Source organism: Lates calcarifer, linkage group LG16_LG22, assembly GCF_001640805.2.
Source record: "Lates calcarifer isolate ASB-BC8 linkage group LG16_LG22, TLL_Latcal_v3, whole genome shotgun sequence".
Lineage (NCBI taxonomy): Eukaryota > Metazoa > Chordata > Actinopteri > Centropomidae > Lates > Lates calcarifer.
The window spans coordinates 20,668,372-20,686,764 of record NC_066848.1 but is presented as its reverse complement, the minus strand read 5'-3'; the positions used below and the strand labels follow the sequence as shown (position 1 = coordinate 20,686,764).

The 18,393-nt window shown below is 40.0% G+C and overlaps 1 protein-coding gene across 1 annotated transcript in view; it reads left to right on the top strand.

Moving 5' to 3' along the window:
• Positions 1–304: 304 nt before the first annotated feature.
• The window catches only part of LOC108872866 (inactive ubiquitin carboxyl-terminal hydrolase 54), a 50,571-nt gene continuing 32,482 nt past the window's right edge, over positions 305–18,393 (top strand). Inside the window, 2 exon segments of the mRNA XM_018660757.2 lie at positions 305–513; positions 12,174–13,210. Coding sequence (XP_018516273.2) covers positions 13,010–13,210 — 201 coding nt within the window. The 5' untranslated portion in view covers positions 305–513; positions 12,174–13,009.

Here is an 18,393-nt window from a genome sequence, read left to right as displayed (position 1 = left end):
AATTATATCACGTTATCACACAGAGATATTAATGACCTAATGTTCCATGTCAGTATGATTAAAACCAGAATAACCCATAACAGGGACTAGATTTCATGTCAAGTGTATAATTTGCAGATGATGGTGACAAGAAGTTGAGTGAAGTTAAATTAAGTTACTTTTGTATTTTTTATTATTTAATGTTTTTTAACGAACTATTCCATAAAATGTTCAGAAACAGCTCTGTTTGGAGTTACAAATTTCATTCACTTGTCTTATCAATGCTTATATTGTAAAAACAAACGAACAAACAAACAAACAAAAAACCCCACGCACACTCATAACATAAAAACACACTCACATGTTCACACCGACGCACGCGCTCGTGCTCGCGCTCACAGTGCTGCAGGTAGTAACTCCTCCCCCTCCATTCTGCCGTTTTAAACACAATAACCGCCGCTTCTCTGGATCTGTGGACAAACCGGCCTCAGGTCGGACGGGATTTCTACGTTTCCTTCAGTTTACAGGTCACAGGTGAGCTGCTTCCTAACGGCCATGTTGCTGTTTTTCTGTCTGCGTTTTTGCTTTAATGATATCGGGAGATTTGTGCGTAGCAACCGTACTCTCATTCACCGGCGGTGGCTAATACTACGTTGTCGGTACCGGTTATAAACAGGCTCGGTTGTAAACGACACGCTAACGCGCTGAAAACGTGCAGATTCTGTGTTTTGTGCAAATAGCTGAACTAGAAGAGATGATGTTCGGTTTAAACAGACCGGTGATGCTGTTTTGCCCTCATTGTTCTCCGTGAAGTTTGCTGGAAGTGATGTAATGTAGCCCCAGTGCGTTCTATGTGAAGCGAGCACTGCACCGGACTCCGTTTAAAAAACACCCATTTTTAATGCTACATCGCATGTCGTTAACTGCATGTGTTAGTAGGTAACCTGGCCTTGTGTATTCTGTTTAATCTGGCATGCAGTCGTTATTATTGTTTTAATGAAATCACAACTCCTGGCTTTAGCTCCTGGTATTGTTCTTCACTGTTGTGGCAGAAGGAAATTACGGGATTAACAGAGGACCCAGTTTAAACTGACGTGTTTTCTTTTTAAATAAATGCCGTGGGGTGGATCTAATTTCCACCGATTTGAAGGATACCTAATATGGAATTCTAAAAGTAATTTAGTAATATTTTGTGGAGGATGTACATTATTCTGTAAGGAAATAAACTTAAAATTTTTAGATTTTTGAACGGAGTTTGGTGTGGTGGTACATAGCCGAATCAGAGGGTTTAACGACGTAGGAATCCACTTTTGTTCCACTAATTTCATTAAAATTACTTTATACATCATCTTCATATGATGTAAGTTTCAAAATATACAGTTTACAATTTCACACTGATGAAATGACTTGTTGAGCTCATTTCCCACAATATGCGTCAGGCATTCCTGTGTGCAGACTCAGGTCTCCCGTGGTCGAGACTCGGACTTGGTTAATAGTTATTGTTTGCTCCGGTGGTTTCACATGAATCATCATTGCACGAATTGGGGTTTCAGTGACAAAATAGCCGAGACAGTTTAAGGACAGAGTAATATAATAACCCGTGCGTCATGCTGCTGAACCGGGAACAGCAATGGACTCCGGATTCTAAATGAATGAACCTCCATCACAGTGATGCGTCACTTTTCAGGGAAGTTTTGGAGGAAATGATGAGGTGCAGTGGAATCTGTTGTTCTGCAGAAGTGAAGAGTTTTGCAGTGAGTTGGGTTACTGTGAGTGCGACCACTGAGCTTTAAATTAAAGAACATTATTCAGCATTATTCATGGGAAAATAATGTGTTGAAAGAACAGGAGGAGGAGGAGGAGGAGCTCCTCCCAGTCTGGATGATTTACTGATTCACTCAGCTGATGGGAGCTGCTCCTTGCTCTGTGGAATGTGGGAGAGTGGAAATTAGAACAATACTTTCACAACAGGGGGTGTGATGATAGGGAAATAACTGAAAGTCACTTAGATTCTTCAGAACTGGAAAAAAGTTTGTGGATCTTCGGGAGGACAAGATTTCAGAATAACATGTAGGTCTGTAAAATTACTGTTACTGAAATTAAAATGTAGCCGCCACATCCATCAGTACACTGTGCATTAAGTCTGTGGGTCAGTGACTGTGATGTGAATGAATTTGTGTGTCTTTATTGTGACGCCTGTGATGTCTGTTATGTTTAATATATTAACTAGAATATATTTTCTATTTTTATTATATTTACTCCCAGAGAAAACTAACTCAGTGTGATGTATATTTGTCAAACTTATATACTTTGGTATATATCATAGCTGATTTCTATCAACATTAGGGCTGTGATTAACAATAATTTAATTATTAATTAAGTTTTTTTTTTTTTTTGATTAATCATTTTGATTCATGAAATGTTGAAAAGAGTGAAAAAACGCCACTTGCAGCTTTGCAGAATCCAAGGCGATGTCCTCGCCTGTTGATCAGCAGCAAGTCCTGCTATTTGAGAAGCTGGAACCTGAGATTAGGGAGATTTTTTTTAAAAACTCCTTTTTTTGTCTGGAAATGACCGAAATGATTTATTAATTATCAAAATAGTTGGTGATTTACTAATTATTTAATCTCTAATCGGGATTGTAATCATCAGTTTTCAGGAATATGCATTTTGGGCTCCATGAATTTTACCTCAAAGTTGCCTGAGAGTCCTTGAAAAGTCCATGAATTTGATTTCCAGTTGAGTTGAAATTTACCTTGTAAGATGTAAAAAATAATAATAAATAAATCCACTGTGCGGGTTCTGCTGTGACTTTCATGGACAAAAATAAAGGATGTCTGGGTGGCATGGTGGTGCACTGTAGCCTTGTAGCAACTGGATTGGCCCCCATGGATGCTCAGAGATAAAAGGTGTAGCTAATGGATGGATGGGAAGTTGCAGCCCTATTTGAGATGATTTTTGCACACTTAAACCAGTCTGTACTTCAGAATAAGATTCATCAGAAGATTTTCTCAGTCTGTCTCCATCATGCTAGTTTCATCCTGAATCAGATTTCATCCTGTTGGTGTAAAAGACCAGACTGGCTTTACCTGGATCTGTCACAGCTCTAAGCCCCCAACTCCTCACCATAACTGAAGTGTCCTTGACAGAGACAGAGCAGCTCAAGCCATCGTCTGGTCCAGACGTGGACTTGTCTGAGAGTCTCAGAGGGCGACGACAAGAAGCTAATTCCTCCTTTCACTGGATGGAATTAAGTGATTGAAGTGCTCCACATTCCCAAATTCTCTGAGTTATTTTGGTGCTGTTGCAGCGCTGAAGGACGGCTGTATATTCATGAGCTCTTCTTTTAGTCATTAGGCCCCAAATCTTCCCCCAGACTGGCTGCCAACGAGGTCAGCAGCAAGAGAAGCTTCAGTTCCTGTGCCCAGAAAGCATCTTAAGGAAATATTTGACTTAGTAATTCTCTCAAGAGTTTTGTAGAAAAAACCGAGATGCACAGATTTATTTTAAGTCCTGTCCTCAGGAAAGACTCTTAAATATAAAGGTTTTATCTCTATGTGCATGTTCAGCTTGTAAAGAATCCTTGAAAATGACAATGGCTATTTTTGGTCTCATCAGTTGTGTCCTCTTCTGCCTCCATCCTCATTCTCCTCTCTAACTTTACTGGGATGGTCTGCTATCACCCCATATTATTGAGTGTTGTCTCTCTCATTTCTGTCTCCCACATTTCATTTTTAGAAATATTGATGTTGATAGAATGGAAAACAGACAGATGTTCGCAGCAGGCCCCTGAGTGTCCTGCAGTACAATCTAAAATCCTCAATTTTATCTCTCGAGCAATTGATTAGTTATAGCTGTACAGTATTGGCCCAAATATAAACCAACTCCTGCTGTTTTTGTCAAAGAAGATCAGAAACACTTTATTAGACTCATCCTGTCGGGGATAGAGATAATATTAGACCAAGGAGCCTCTTCCAAGAGCATCTTCATCACTGAAGCCTTCTCTCTCATATAAGTGAACTGTTAAAAGTTCTAGTGAAGCATATCATAAATTCCATGTTTGCGTAGCTTTTCCAGGTATGTGTTAAAGTGCAGCTGTTGCTTTAATCTGTTCGCTCACACACTGTTCTGTCAGAGTGATTTTCTCTGGCTGTTAATGCTTTTCAAACTCAAAACACACACAGCAGAATGAGACGCTACGGTTTACACATTTTTAGGACTGACTAACTCTAAAAACACACTGCAACCACACTTGAAGAAACCCACTAGCTTAGTGGAGTTCAATAGCTTTACTTGATTTATGATTAAATCAGCATGTAAAGTTATTCAAATGGTCTTTGTAGCCTATACATTCTTGTCAAAAATGAGGGGAAAACCTGGTATTGATTAACTGATGTACTAAGAAGAAAAACTACAGTTATTACAAACAAGTTATTCTACAGTGACAATGGAGAGAAACAGGAAATGTGGGGAAAGAGAGTAGGGGAATGACAGGCAGGAAATGGTCCAGCCATGAAGGACATGGGCATGAAGGCTTTCATGGGAGGCGCTTTCCAGTTGCATTATAGGAAATGTAGGATTTAGTGTTTTTTCAGTTTGACCTATATTAAGGACTAAATGTCAAACTATCTCTACACTGCTCAAGGACCTCCTTTTACACAGACTGTGCTATATTGGCATTAAGAAGAGCCTTGATTAAGCCACCTTTGCTTTACACACAAACACATAGCTGGTGAAATGTTGCCCAGGTGGGTGATTTTAGATAGCATACCAGTATCGCAGAATGCTGCTGCTGTCCTACTGTGCTGGTTCGGCTCTTTGGCTACGTTGCCCCCCGTTCTTCCTTCATACTTTTTATATAGAATGGTGAAGTGGAATAATAAGGTGCAGTATTCCTGTCTTGAACAGGCTGTGTAAAAGGGGCTACCAGTATGGGGTGTGACCTGTAAGATCACCGTGTCCAAGCTGGCTTGTGACTCAATGATTGTTGTCATTATTGATGAATCTGCAGACTTGTTGATAAACCGATTCATTGTTTGGTTTATAAAACATGCGAAAAACTGAAAAATGGTCATCATATTATCTTAGGGTACAAGGTGACATTATCAAACGTCCTTTTTTAGTCTAACAGTCCAAAACCACAGAATATTTGCTTTACTGCAATGTAAAGTCAATAGTAAGTAGCAAGTAAGTAACATTTAAGAACTTGGGACAATCAGATGTTAGGCATTTTTACTTGAAATACTAAATACTTGAATGATAAGCTTAATATGCTTATCATTAAGCTTAAGGCTACGTTGATAGTAATACGTTTTTTTCATTTAACTGTATGACAGCTGCAAGTAAACACACCAAGGTCAGCAATGCTTAAAATCAGTTATCCATGTCACATTCACCACTGGTAGTTAAGGCTGATGCTGTTTGTTTTCTTCTTCTTCGTTATGTGATGGGACCATGATGAATCGGGGAACAGTACGTTGTGGCTTATATAACCCAAGAATACTGACTGATAAGAAGCGAATGTGGGTGGCTCCCAACATCACTTCCAAAAATCTCCCTTTCTGCCTGTCCAGACTAAAATGCAACCTTAGAATTATCAAACGGAATGGGCTTAGCAGTGTTTCCAAAAGTCTGAGTTTTAGGGGCTGAGAGACCCCGGAGTAGTATGGACACCAGGCATAAATGTAGCTACAGTGATTGTGTTTTAAAACCAAAACATATTTGCGGATGTAGCCTAAGCCATGGCAGCGAGCTAGTATGCATAACCGTATGATCCTGGACTTGGAAACACCTGATTTCCTGCTCTACAATGGTGGTTTCACTGTGTTAAGTAAATTTCACTGATGAGCAACAGTGAATAATAACAACAGCTTGGTGAAAATTAGCCTGAAAACGAATGAAATCTGGCAGCTGTAAATTCACCTGACAGGCCAGACTGAATGGAATCAATACACTGTCAGCCTGTCTGTGTGCTGCCAGACCCTTTATCTCTGCTTCTCCATGTCTCTGTCCCTGTTGGCTTCATCCCAGTCTCTTCACTCTTCCCAGTGTTCCCAGTAGCTTCCAGTCTCCTGGCAGCTGTCCTCTCAGCCCTGCAGAGCGGCTGCATGGAGCAGGCACTGAGCCAGGCTGGCGAATTAGAGGTGATTGTAGCACTGTTTTGTGTGTGTGTGTGTGTGTGTGTGTGTGTGTGTGTGTGTGTGTGTGTGTGTGTGTGTGTGTGTGTGTGTGGTGGCTGCAAAGCCTCTGCGACAGACTGGCGTTTTGTTATATAACCAATTTTACACCAAATCAGCCTGAGTTCTCACCAGGAGAGGAAATGACCTCTAACCAACTGAACTAATGCTGACTCTCTGATTGGTTAGTCTGTCGTCCAGGTACGTGGACGTCACCTGGCTGCCATTTTATTCTCTATTTTCCTTAATTCCTCACATATGATGTTGATGTGTTTGTATCGGTAGTTATGTTTATATCTCTGTTAAATTAGACAGGTACCTACAGAGCCAGTCTCAGCTGACAGGTGGTGTACACTCTGGACAGGTCGCCAGTCTATTGCAGGACTGACAAACAACCATTCACACTCACATTCACACCTAGAGTCCCTGATTAACCTAACCTGCATGTCTTTGGACTGTGGGAGGAAAACAGAGTTCCTGGAGAGAACCCACACAGGCATACATGTAAACATGTAAACTCCACACAGAAAAGCCCCGGGTGGTTTGAACCTGGAATCTTCTTGCTGTGATGCACTACTGCACTACTGCACCACTGTGCTGCAAAAGAGGAGACATGCATTTTGTAATTTCGAGTGAACTGACCCTTTAAAAACAGCACCACATGAACTGCAACAAATACTGGTTGACCTAAAAAAAAAAGGCTACTCCTGTCATTTCCTGAAAAGTAGAGATATTTAAACCAGATTTTAGTTTTATGTCCTGCAAACAGAGATATCAGTCCAGTCATGTTTGTGTGCCTCATGCTCATTCCTATTATTCAGTGTGAATGTCACCAGGGTTTTATCAAGGTCCATTTCTCTAATCCTAGAGGCTCCATAAGCTCCTAACTGCCTCTCACATATTCTTAACTTTACACTTCTTTCCCTTCTAATTAACATTTCACTGGTGTTGATTCGACCTTGGGACCCTGATGCGTTTCTGTAGGATATAAAAAGCTGTAATTATTGAGGAGGAGGCTTTAAAAAGAGATTTTTCTTTCTTTCTGCTGTGATGTGATAGCAGCTGGTCGGCTGGAAATGGCTTCTTCATGGTTCATAAATGTCATCGGGACGTTTTCATTAAGCTTCTCTAAAGACGTCACACCAGAACACACCAGGGTCCACCAACACAAAAATCTTCCCTTCTCCCTTCCTCCTGTTAGATAGTTTAATAGCCGATTAAGGAATAGGTTCATTTCACAAATATTTCACTTGCTAGATTTTTCTCCACAACAGCAGGGAGTGAACTGACTGCTTTATTAAACAGCTAAAAATTCTCAAACTGACAAGGGATGGTTTAATTTGGTGTTGATTACCATTTCTGATTTTATAGTTCTTATCTGTGAGTGTTTGTCTTCAGTCTCTGCTTGGTCCTATATCTATATTTTTACTGTTAATAGATATCACAGAACTTCCTAGTAATGCCTAAGAAATAATCATACTGTTTTGTGTTTTAAATGTAAACAGAAGAGCTGATGTAGGCCTAAATACCTGTCCCTGGAAGTTCTCAGCGGCATCTCTGTCTTTATACAGTAGACTTTGCATGTTAGGCCTGTGCCTCAGAAAGTTCTGGTCTTATGGTGCTTTACATTTGGAATTGAGTTTGCAGTCAGACATTTCAGCCTGTCACACTGTTGCTCCTGCAGTGCTGTGTGTGTGAACTGTGAGGCAGCTAAAAAAAAATGTGTAACGACTTGTCCACTGACATTCTGTGAGTCAGATCAGGGTACTCCTGACTAATGTATCCAATGGTTGACATTTCGGGGGCAGCCTTAGAACCTTACACAGTTTATTACCATACCTGACAAGCTCCCATAGACACAAGGAAATGACAGACTCCATCAACTACCACTTAGCTAAAGATTCAGTTCAATTCAATTTTATTTATTTAGCGCCGAATCACAACAGAAGTTATCTCAAGGCACTTTTCGTATAGAGCAGGTCTAGACTGTATATCAGGCACCATTATATTTTCTGTTCCTCGTGTATCGGGTAAATTAGTGCAAAAGACATGTTGAAAAAAAATTGTGAGAGAGAATTGTGATCTCAGTTCTCAGCAAAAAAATCGTGATTCTCATTTTTGCCAGAATCATGCAGGCCTAGTTTGCAGAGAACTTATTACCCTGGTAAAGAGGTTTTATATTTTTATAGAATTAAGGTTGATGATCTGGAGCTGATATAATATGTGCTACTGACACCATGGGGTAAAAATGAGGAGCCAGCTATCTGAATGTTTTCTACATTTTTAATAAAAAATGACTGGGAAACAGTTCCCAAGTGGCAGCACCATTTCTACATCACAACCTGTGCCCGAACAAAACGATTAACATTCACAGAAGCAACAAATTGAATGCGCCAAAATCCAAATCCAGAGAAGTCGGAAATCAGAGGATGTCCTGACCTCCTCTGTGAGTGGTGTGGCGTTAGCCTCCTTCTTCCATTCATTCCTGGAGCTCAGAACACACATACACACACAGAGACACACAGACACACACAGACACACAGTTGGCCTCAGGTAAACTGCTGAACGGCTGCAATTAACAAGACTAATGTTTTTGATGGAGCAGCTAAAGACAGAGATACATACAGGCTGACTGACTGATAAATACACAGACATAAATACACATACACACACACACACACACAGTCTACAGACAGTCTAATCCTGTACAGACAGTCAAGGTCTGATCAGGCTAATCCCTCCTCACTTCCCTCTGCTCTGACCTGCCGTTTACCTCTCTCCCTCAGTGGCTACATAACAAACGCGCACAAACCAACACACTCACAGAGATGTCTGTCATTCACAAATTTATTAAATCTGTTCATGTTGATTCATTTATGAAAATGTTTATCGGTCAAGCTAAAATGAGGTGAGATGCCATTTTTTCGTAGTTAGTGTTTGACGTTTCGTTCTGAGGGTATGCTGAGAATCATTTCAGGAGAATCAGGATTTCTGACAGCAGTTTGTTTTCAGGTTTAAAGGTCAAAGGTCAAACTTTGTTTGGAATCCTCTGGATTGTTGTTCTCAAGGCTTAAGCACAAATGATGCTGCTGCTCTGCTGTCAGTTCTCAGTCAGCTACTGCTGCCTGCATCTTCTGACTTTGACTCATACAGTAATGATAAACTTTAGCTCAGGAGGGGTTTTATATACTTAGGGTGTGTGTGTATGTGTGTATATGTGTGTTGTCAGTCAGCAGATGACTGGGAGTGGTTGGATGAGTCTGTCAGCTGACTTGTAGTAAACAAGTGCTCCCTGGAGTGATCAGCTCTGGTCTTAGAGTACACACATAGCACATATGGTGGCTCAAGTGTTTTTTATTCTTTGTGTATATTTCATTCAAACTTCTACAGATTAGCATTTAGTGTGCTGTATATGGTTGGGGTGTTGGCTGCTGGCTCCATTATGGATCCACTTCCAGGCTGGTTAAAATACTTAACCAGCATACCTCCCCGCTGAAATAACAAACCAAACATTGCTGGTGGCAGATTATATCAGCTGTAACTAATTAATGTTGATTCCATCAGGCAGTAGATGTGACGCACAGGCCAAAATTAAGCTTGTCTGTCGTCTAGTTAATGTGTTTCTTGCACTCACTGTGTATTCTGAGCCAAAGATCATTTGCTAGAGAAAGAACAAGAGTGCTCAATCTTCTTTGGTGAAACCTCAGTTTCAGGAGCCAGTCTCCAAGTTAAACTGTCATTCAAATCTGATCAGCAACTGTTTTCTCCATTTGTCTTAATACTGTTTATTTCCTTTCTTTCTTCCCTTTAACTCTTATGTACTTTCTTTTAGGGTTGTCTTAAGACACGATCTCTAGTGATCAAGTAAAGTTGATCATTATTTTATTTGCATGTTTATTTTCTGTTTCCTATACTCTAACTGTACACCACTGGAGGCTCATGAGTTGCCTTTCCTCTTGGTCAGACAGTTGAGTAAATTTGTGTAGATGAAAGAGCTAATAGCTACGAACACCTACTGCCTCTGAGTGTTACATGAAGCTCAAAGGGACAACAGCTAAAATACATGAGTTTAACCTGTTAATTAAAGCTGTTAAACTAAGAAAATACAGACCGCTCTCAACTTAAATTAAAAATAATAGCTGACTAAAAGAAAATTTGAACTTATTCTAAAAGAAAAAAGTAAGGAACAAAAGAGGTGAACTGAAGCTTATCTTCCAATTATTGTGACTAAGTGTATGTGTTATGTATATGTGTGTTTAATGTTTACTTGTAAAGTGCCAGCGTTATGAATTCAAAGCTTATTTTCTGTGATATTATATTATTACTCATCCCAGGCTCCACTCCTTTGAACGTAGAACCAGTAGCTTCTAGTTCAGTAGCTGGTCCAGTAGCTTCTAGTTCTCTGTTATACAGTGAGTCAAGTGCTATAGTGTGCTTTATCAAAATCAGGTACACCAAGTGTCAAATGTGCTACACTGATCCGTGTTAACACTCTGGAACAGCTTAAAACATTAGTGGAAAGTTGTTAAGAAGCAGAAATGTCAGATGACTGAAATCAGTCTCTAAATCTGAAACATTCAAAAGGCTCAGACATCTCAGTGATGTAGTAAGTAAAGATACAGCCCAGCCCAGCAAGCATGATGCATTTCATCTCTCTCTGTCTTCTCCTCCAGTTTGTCCCGTGTCTAAGGTTTCTTCAGATCATCATGACGAATCTTGATCAGTCAACAAGATATTTTTCTCCACAGCTCTGACAAACATTGCTTTAGAAATTTGTGTTTTTGCACAGTCCATCTGTATATATGTTCTTATTTAATTTGAGTGTTTTGTATCAGCTGTCAGGGGCTTTAGATTTTTCATCTCAGGGCTTTGGCAGCATGAGTAGACAGCCAGGACAATAAAACCATGAGCAAGGTATAGACAGAGTGTGTGAGAGAGAGAGAGACAGAAAAATCCCTGGCTGTGACTGCAGTCTGGGAGAAAAAAGAAAGAGCTCAGTGTGAAGAACAGGAGGAGATTTCCTTGACTCATTACAGCATCTGCAGAGACCTTAAATTATCTCAATCTAAGGTTTTAGAAGAGATTTAAAAGCCTTAACTCCAGTTATTACAGGTCCTGGTTTTACTGAGTAATGTTAGGTTTCTAGAACAGAGGAATCTGCTCCTCTCTGTCTGCACTACTGAGCAGACCTTAACATTTCTTTACTTCTGCAGTTTCACAACTTTGATCAGCTTTCACAACCAAGTAGGCTGTTTGTTCAAGAGCTCATTTTTTATCCCAGGTAGAGATAAGAAGCTCTTATTAATGGGCAAAGAAAAAAAAACACAGTCTGATTGCCTTTTATACCAGGATCGGCTGTCTCTAACACAAATTCTAGTTTATTTCAGAAGTTTGTTACAGTGAAGTTCAAATTACAGGTCTAACACAGATGGCTTGGATTATGGCCTTTGAGCCCTTGTAGACCTTTAATGTGAAGCATTTCCACAGAAAATGTGGTGTTTCATTGGCAGTAGTTCAACAGCAATGGAAAAAAATGGCAAAGTAGAAGTTTTTAGTGACAGTGTTTTGTTAAGAGAAGAGTGTGGCAAGTATGACATAGAGTTGGACTGATGGATTATTACTGTGGAAGTGAGTATTCTACTAAATTGTGTATGTGCATGTATCAACGGTAAACTATAAAGATTACATTAATATATTAATAAAACATATTGTGTGCGGGGTATCTGTAGTCTTTAAACTGAAAGAGACAAAAAACATTGTGGTTTTGTATCCCTTTGTGGTTGTTTTGTATCTTTGTGGCGAGTCTATCATTCTGTGATTATGACTGTGTTAAAGTTATTAAATAGTTTCTATGAAAAAGACCTTAGAAATCTCACTGCAGAGACCATTTGTGTTAAATGAGTGGCACCAGTGCAACACATTAAAACAATCCTATGCTGTGATGTCGCTCTAACAGTCTGAATGTTGTTTTCCTGAAAGCCGAAAACACCACTCAAACCTTTTGTCCTTCTTCTGCAGATCTTCTGAGTGACTACAAAGTCAGTCTCTGACCTCTGACCTGCTCTGCTGACTGGCTTGTGTGAGGACCTCAGCCGTTGGTTCTTGTTGCATTGAGGCTGGGCGGTGGTGATGAAGAGAAGGATGAGGTACCTTGACAGCTCAGCTGCACGTGTTGACGTGTAAAAGCACGCAAAGGTCATCTCACCTGCAGCAGCTGCAGAGCATGCAGACGGAGTGGGCTGAGTCTTTGAAAGTCATGGATCATATGGCGCAGAAGCTTTGGAATTCTTTGAAATCCTTGGCATAAAGAATATTCCTTGAAATACCAAAAACTAAAGCTGATTATTCACTGGATTGTTGAACCAAATGGATCCTTAAAAACAGAACCATTTGACATTGAAATTTCACAAATACAGTGGAATTTACAACAAAGGACATAAAACCTTTGGAACTGTGAGAACTAAAACCTGGGATACAAAACTGGATGTCCTTTTTGAATCTTGTTTTTTTTTTTTGGAAAATCTTTTGTCACAGTTCTTGCAATTTAAAAATGTAGAGCCTATAAATACAAGTTAGAGAACATTAAACTGTCCAAGGTTCAGCTAAATAGCAGCTAAATCGACAAATTTATTTCAGCAGCAGAGTTACTTTTTTCCCGCTCACACCTTTCTTTTTTCCTTTTTCCTGCTCTGTCCATCCTGTTGGGAGTTTTTGCATCATACTTTTATCTTCATCCTCCTCTCGGTTGGAGGAAATGGCCCTGTCTGCTTCGATACGAGAACGGACCACGGGAAGTTGATCCCTACAGGGAGTGAGGCTGAGAGACAAACAAGGAGAGAGAGAGAGAGTGGAATATGTCGTGGAAGAGGAATTACTTTGCATCAGGTAGCAGTGGAAGTGGTGTTGGTGGAGGCAGCGGCAGCGGCGGTGGCGGTGGTGTGGATGGTGGGATGCAGGGAATCTTGACGCCTCGCACCATGACGTCCATCGCTCCCAGTAAAGGGTTGAGCAACGAACCTGGACAGAACAGCTGCTTCCTGAACAGTGCCCTGCAGGTACACACACACACACACACACACACACACACACACACACACACACACACACTCACACACTTTTTGGTCATTTTGTACTTTCTTGACCACCTTTCTCTCTGACCTTTGAGACTTGTGTTGAGTTGTGTCACTTACTGAGCTGCTTCCATGACTTCTGACAGTAGGTTCAGGTGTTCAGGGTACTGTCGTAGTCCATACCTATTGACTCACCTCCAGAGGTGGTGGATAACACAGTGTACTTAGAGACATAACATATCATTTGGTTGAATTAATTAGTTTTGTGGTTTTACGTGAAATTTTTCAACAACTATTGGATGGATTCTGATAAAATGTGGTTGAGACATTCGTGTTCCCCTCTGGATGAATTGTGTTAACTTTGGTGATCCTCTGACTTCTCATCTTGTGCCATAATCAGCTCAAAACTTTTATGTGTCCAATACCTGGGGTTTTGACCAAACGCTTGATAACACCTAGGAACTAATGACATTCCTCTCAGCTTCAGCTGGGCTTATACTGTTGCAAATATTAGCATGCTAATGCACTAAAATATGAAGTTCAGTATGGTAAACTTTATGCCTGCTAAACACCAGCGTTGTCAGCATCGTCACTGTGAGGATGCAGACTGGTTTCGATTATGTTAATTTTTCTCCCTAGAATTTGTGCTTAACTGTGAAAGGGCCTTTCTGTGAATAACTACAGTCCTGTGCAGATGTTTTAGACACTAAAAGTAAAATGAGGAAATAATGTTACAACTACCTTTTATTTGTTAGTGACTCGCTTATTTGGACATTGTCCTGCTACAGACTGAACCTAGGACCAATCAGATGGCTCCTGATGGGACTGATGATGGAGAGGAATCTAAACATCTAAAGTGTCTGAAACTATTGCACAGCACTGTGTAGAGAACAGCAAAACTGTGTCTGAATAATCCAGTGTAGACACTGACTACAGACTGCAGTCTGCACACTCTGCAGACTGGAGCCTCATAAAACTCTTTAACGTGTGGTTCCACCACAGTGCCTTTGAGCTAGTCAGTCAGTCAATACTATGGCTGGTAAACAACAGTCATATGACTCCACCATCCATCACACACTCACACATAACAACCAGTTTGATGACCTGCTCTATATTTGTGTGAGCCTGTAATGAGCCTCTGCAGCTCCAGAAGCTGATCAGCCTGTAACACTTCCCAGACTGCACATTACACTCATTTATGACTCATCAGCTTTCTAAGGAGGGGGTGGAGGGGTGTATTGTCTACCTCTGCCAGCCTCAACAATAAGAGCTGAGACAGTGTGCGAGATGGAGTGTGTGAGAGCAGTAATTATTGGTGTTGTTCGTTTAAACGGAGGCTGACTCATTAACCCTGGTGGGTGGGGCTGACGGTTTAGGCTGCTGAAATGACAGACTTGGCTAAAGAGGAAACACTCATTACATCGTTTAACTAAAGCTTACAGCCTCAGCTGCTCCTGGATCAGCAACAACGCACACAAGCCAGAGGTCAGGGGTCACAGCCCAGAGACAGACATTTTACAGTTTGGGTGAGGCAAATGAACATTAGTCTTCTGTTATCACAGAAACCACTTACCTGTTTAAAGTTGTAATCCTTAAAGGAGAACTTCACCAGTTTTCCTCAGTGTGTTTTATGTTAATGGATCTTAGGAACCCTAAATGTGAAATAACTTAAAAGCTCTAAAAACATGAAACATTAACAATTAGTAATAACTATCCCTTTGTGCTTGTACTGTGGTCCTTTTTAAAAAATATGTATGTGGTGAGTTTATTACTAATCACTGCAGCTGCAGTCATAGAGAAACAAATCATTCACAGGGTCTCTCTCTGCCTGTGTAACCTGTGCCAACAGTACACTCTAGTGTTACATCTGCGCAGCAGTCCTGTTAGACACATGCTTTGACAAACTTCTTTTAATTAATAAATTGATGCATGAAAATCAATACAACTGTAGCCGAAAATGTAAAATAAATATCAATACGTTAACTTTATCCATGTTAAAAATATAAATGTAGCAGAAACACAGACTGTCTGAAACAAAAGGAAATAGCTCGTACCATAGGAGAAAACGGAAAGTTAAACATCTGTTAAACTTCTTGTGCTTTTAACCATGATTTTCATTATTGATTAATATGCTGGTTGTTCTGTTGACTAATCAACAATTTGGTCTATACAATGTCAGAAAACAGACAAAATCAATCACTTCTTGAGGAATGTGCGGATAGAAAACTTTTATTAATTAATTTATCACTTTTTATTTTCTTACTTATTTTTGCTCAGATTTGATGTAAAAGTTTTCCACTTTACAGTAGTTACAGCATTTATTTCAAAGCATAGTTCAGATTAGGGCTGTGACCAACGATTATTTTCATTATTACTTATTCTACTCTACCTCCACGACAGTGACAGCTGTGACAGGAGGCACTACGTTTTCAGGTTGTCTGTCTGAATGTCTGTCTCATTCTCGTGAGTGGGACATTTCAATAATGTTGAGGTGAGGTAATTTCTTGAAATTTGGCAAAAATGTTTACTTGGACTCAGGGAATGATCAGGGGTGAAAGATCAAGGTTGCTGTGACCTCACAAAACATATTTTTGGCTAGAATTCAAGAATTCACATGCAACATGTAACTGCAACTGGACTGGTTGGTGGATGCGGTAATTGTAGTTTTCTTGATAAACCGTTAATCATTTGGCCAGGAAAATGTCAGTAGAGAAAATCTTGTTTAGTAATTCAAGTCCAAGGGCTCTCTTGTCTGATCAACAGTTCAAAACCTGAAAGAAGTACTGTTCACTATCATAACACAGAAATGCAGTACATTCTCACATTATGTGAAGCTGGAACCATATTTTGGCTTTTTTGCTTGAAAAAATGACTAAAGTGAATAATTGATAATAAAAATGCTACATATGAATAATTACTTCTCTGTCATCAACTAATCATTACAGCTCTAAACTCATTTTTAAAATAGAACAGTCCCCCTTTTAGTCTCCACTCAGGGATTTATAATCACCTTCATTCTTTAGCACAACCACATCACATTATTACACATGATACACACTGTGTGACTCTGATTCTACAGTAAATATGTAACTATCAGCCTCAGAAATCAGTCTGCTGCCCTACAGGATAGAACCCCCCCCCCACACACACACACACGTCCAGTGTACTGGGAACAGACGTTTCCTCATGACGCCTCTGCACCGGCCAACTGAAAAACTTAACCATCCTGAGCCCTCCAGCCCCTCCAACAGCCCTTTAGCTCTCTGTGTGTTTGTGTCTTGACTCGTCACTGTTGCCTTACGTCAAACCAAAGTGATCAAAAGGATTGTGTGCCTGTGGGCGGCTGAGCTGAGTGAAGTGGAGGCGGCGTGGCATGCCGGCGAACCGGAGGAGTCATCAGGCCGTCAGGAGGCTCAGCGGCTCCGACATGTGATGAAGACAAAGTGAAGAGGAAGAACATCGCTGTAACAAGCAGCTGAGGCCTTCAGTTCAGCTGTTCACACACACCTTCATTCTTCTCATCCGCCCTGTAGGTCAGGACATCCAGCTTTTTAAGAAAAACATCCGCCTGTGTGGGTCACCAGGAACAAATCTGACTTTCTGATTCACTTAGTTCACTTAGTTTTTCTTTATTTACTCAGGCACTTCATTTCAAAACAAATTAATTTTCACTTTTATCATAGAGCTAGCTGATCATTTGGTATTTATCATACAATATCTGACATTAGTTAACCACAGCAAATCACATCTCAGAAAGATAAAAACTTGTCCAAGCCTTGTTTTCTTTGTATTTCATGCCTTTTTCTGATTCCCAAATCAGAATTATACCTCAGCTCTCTCAAAGAACCCTCCTGCTGTTTTTGCAGATTTTAGCCCATTAACTACAAACTGTGTTCATATCCTCCCATCAGAGTTTAGATTGATTCCTTTGATTTCAGGTTCTTTTTATAAAAGCTAACTTTTGCTGCAGAGAGATAATTCATCACAGTCAGTGTTTAGAAACCTTATTTTGTCTTATTTGGTCAAAGTTATGTTGATGGGCGAATGCACCTCCTTCAGATATTCCAGAAATGCCTTCAAATCCATGGTGCAACCTCCCCCACTCCCCGATGGTTACCACACAACTGACACTCCCAGCGCCCACCCCCCCACAGCTGTGACAGCTCTGCTCCATCCTCCCATCAGTCTCACCCTGTTACACCAGAAGTATTTGAGTCACATTTACAAGAAGTGCATCTCGCTGTTTATTAGAACAGCACAGAACTCTCCACACTGCTGACAGTTGGTTTATGTTTTTCATTTATATTCATTATAATTTATCAACAAAAAGCAGATTCATTATGAAGTTAGGACTACTAATCATTTTCATTACTGATTCATCTGCTGATTATTTTCTTGATTAATTGTTAAGCCTATACATAAAAGATATAACAACAGCTTAACTCAGGCCTCCTTCTTAGTCAGCCAAGGAAGACTATGAGATGCAGTTGAAAGCTCCAGAAAACTTTTTAAGTAAGCTGTAAGTTAAGATTTTTGTCGAAGTAATGTTTCCAAGGGTAAAGAAAGAACTTTCACAGTCAGCCTCACCTGTCTTGTTTTGTTGGACCAACAAGTCCCAACCCCAGAGATATTTCATTTATGATATAAAACAGAGAAAAGAAGCAAATCTTCACCTTAGAGAATCTGTAACCAGAGAATGGTTGAAGCTTTTAAATGATGAACAAGTAATGGAATATCAGAATTGTTACCAATTATCGACTAATTGTTTAACCGGCTAATCATTGCAAGCGTATTTGGTGTCTGTAAATAGTCTGTCATATTGTTTTTAAACATTAACAAAGTTCCCGTTGGTGAATATCTATTCTCAGAGTGGGCGTAAAAGCACCATTAGAAGGCGCTTCCTGCTCTTGGCTCTATAATGATGTGGTGATTAATGAAAGAAAAAAAAACAACTCAGCATTGACTGTAATGATTATCTCTCCGCAGCAGTTTTCCATTCTCTGCAAGCTGATTTTCATAGAAAAGAACTGATTCTAGAGCTGCAACAATTAGTTGATGGATGGAAAATTAATCGCTGATTTTATAGTTTTATTTTACTCACTTTTAAGCAAACATGACAAAATGTTGCTGGTTCCAGCTCCTTAGATGTGGGGACTTTATGCTTTACT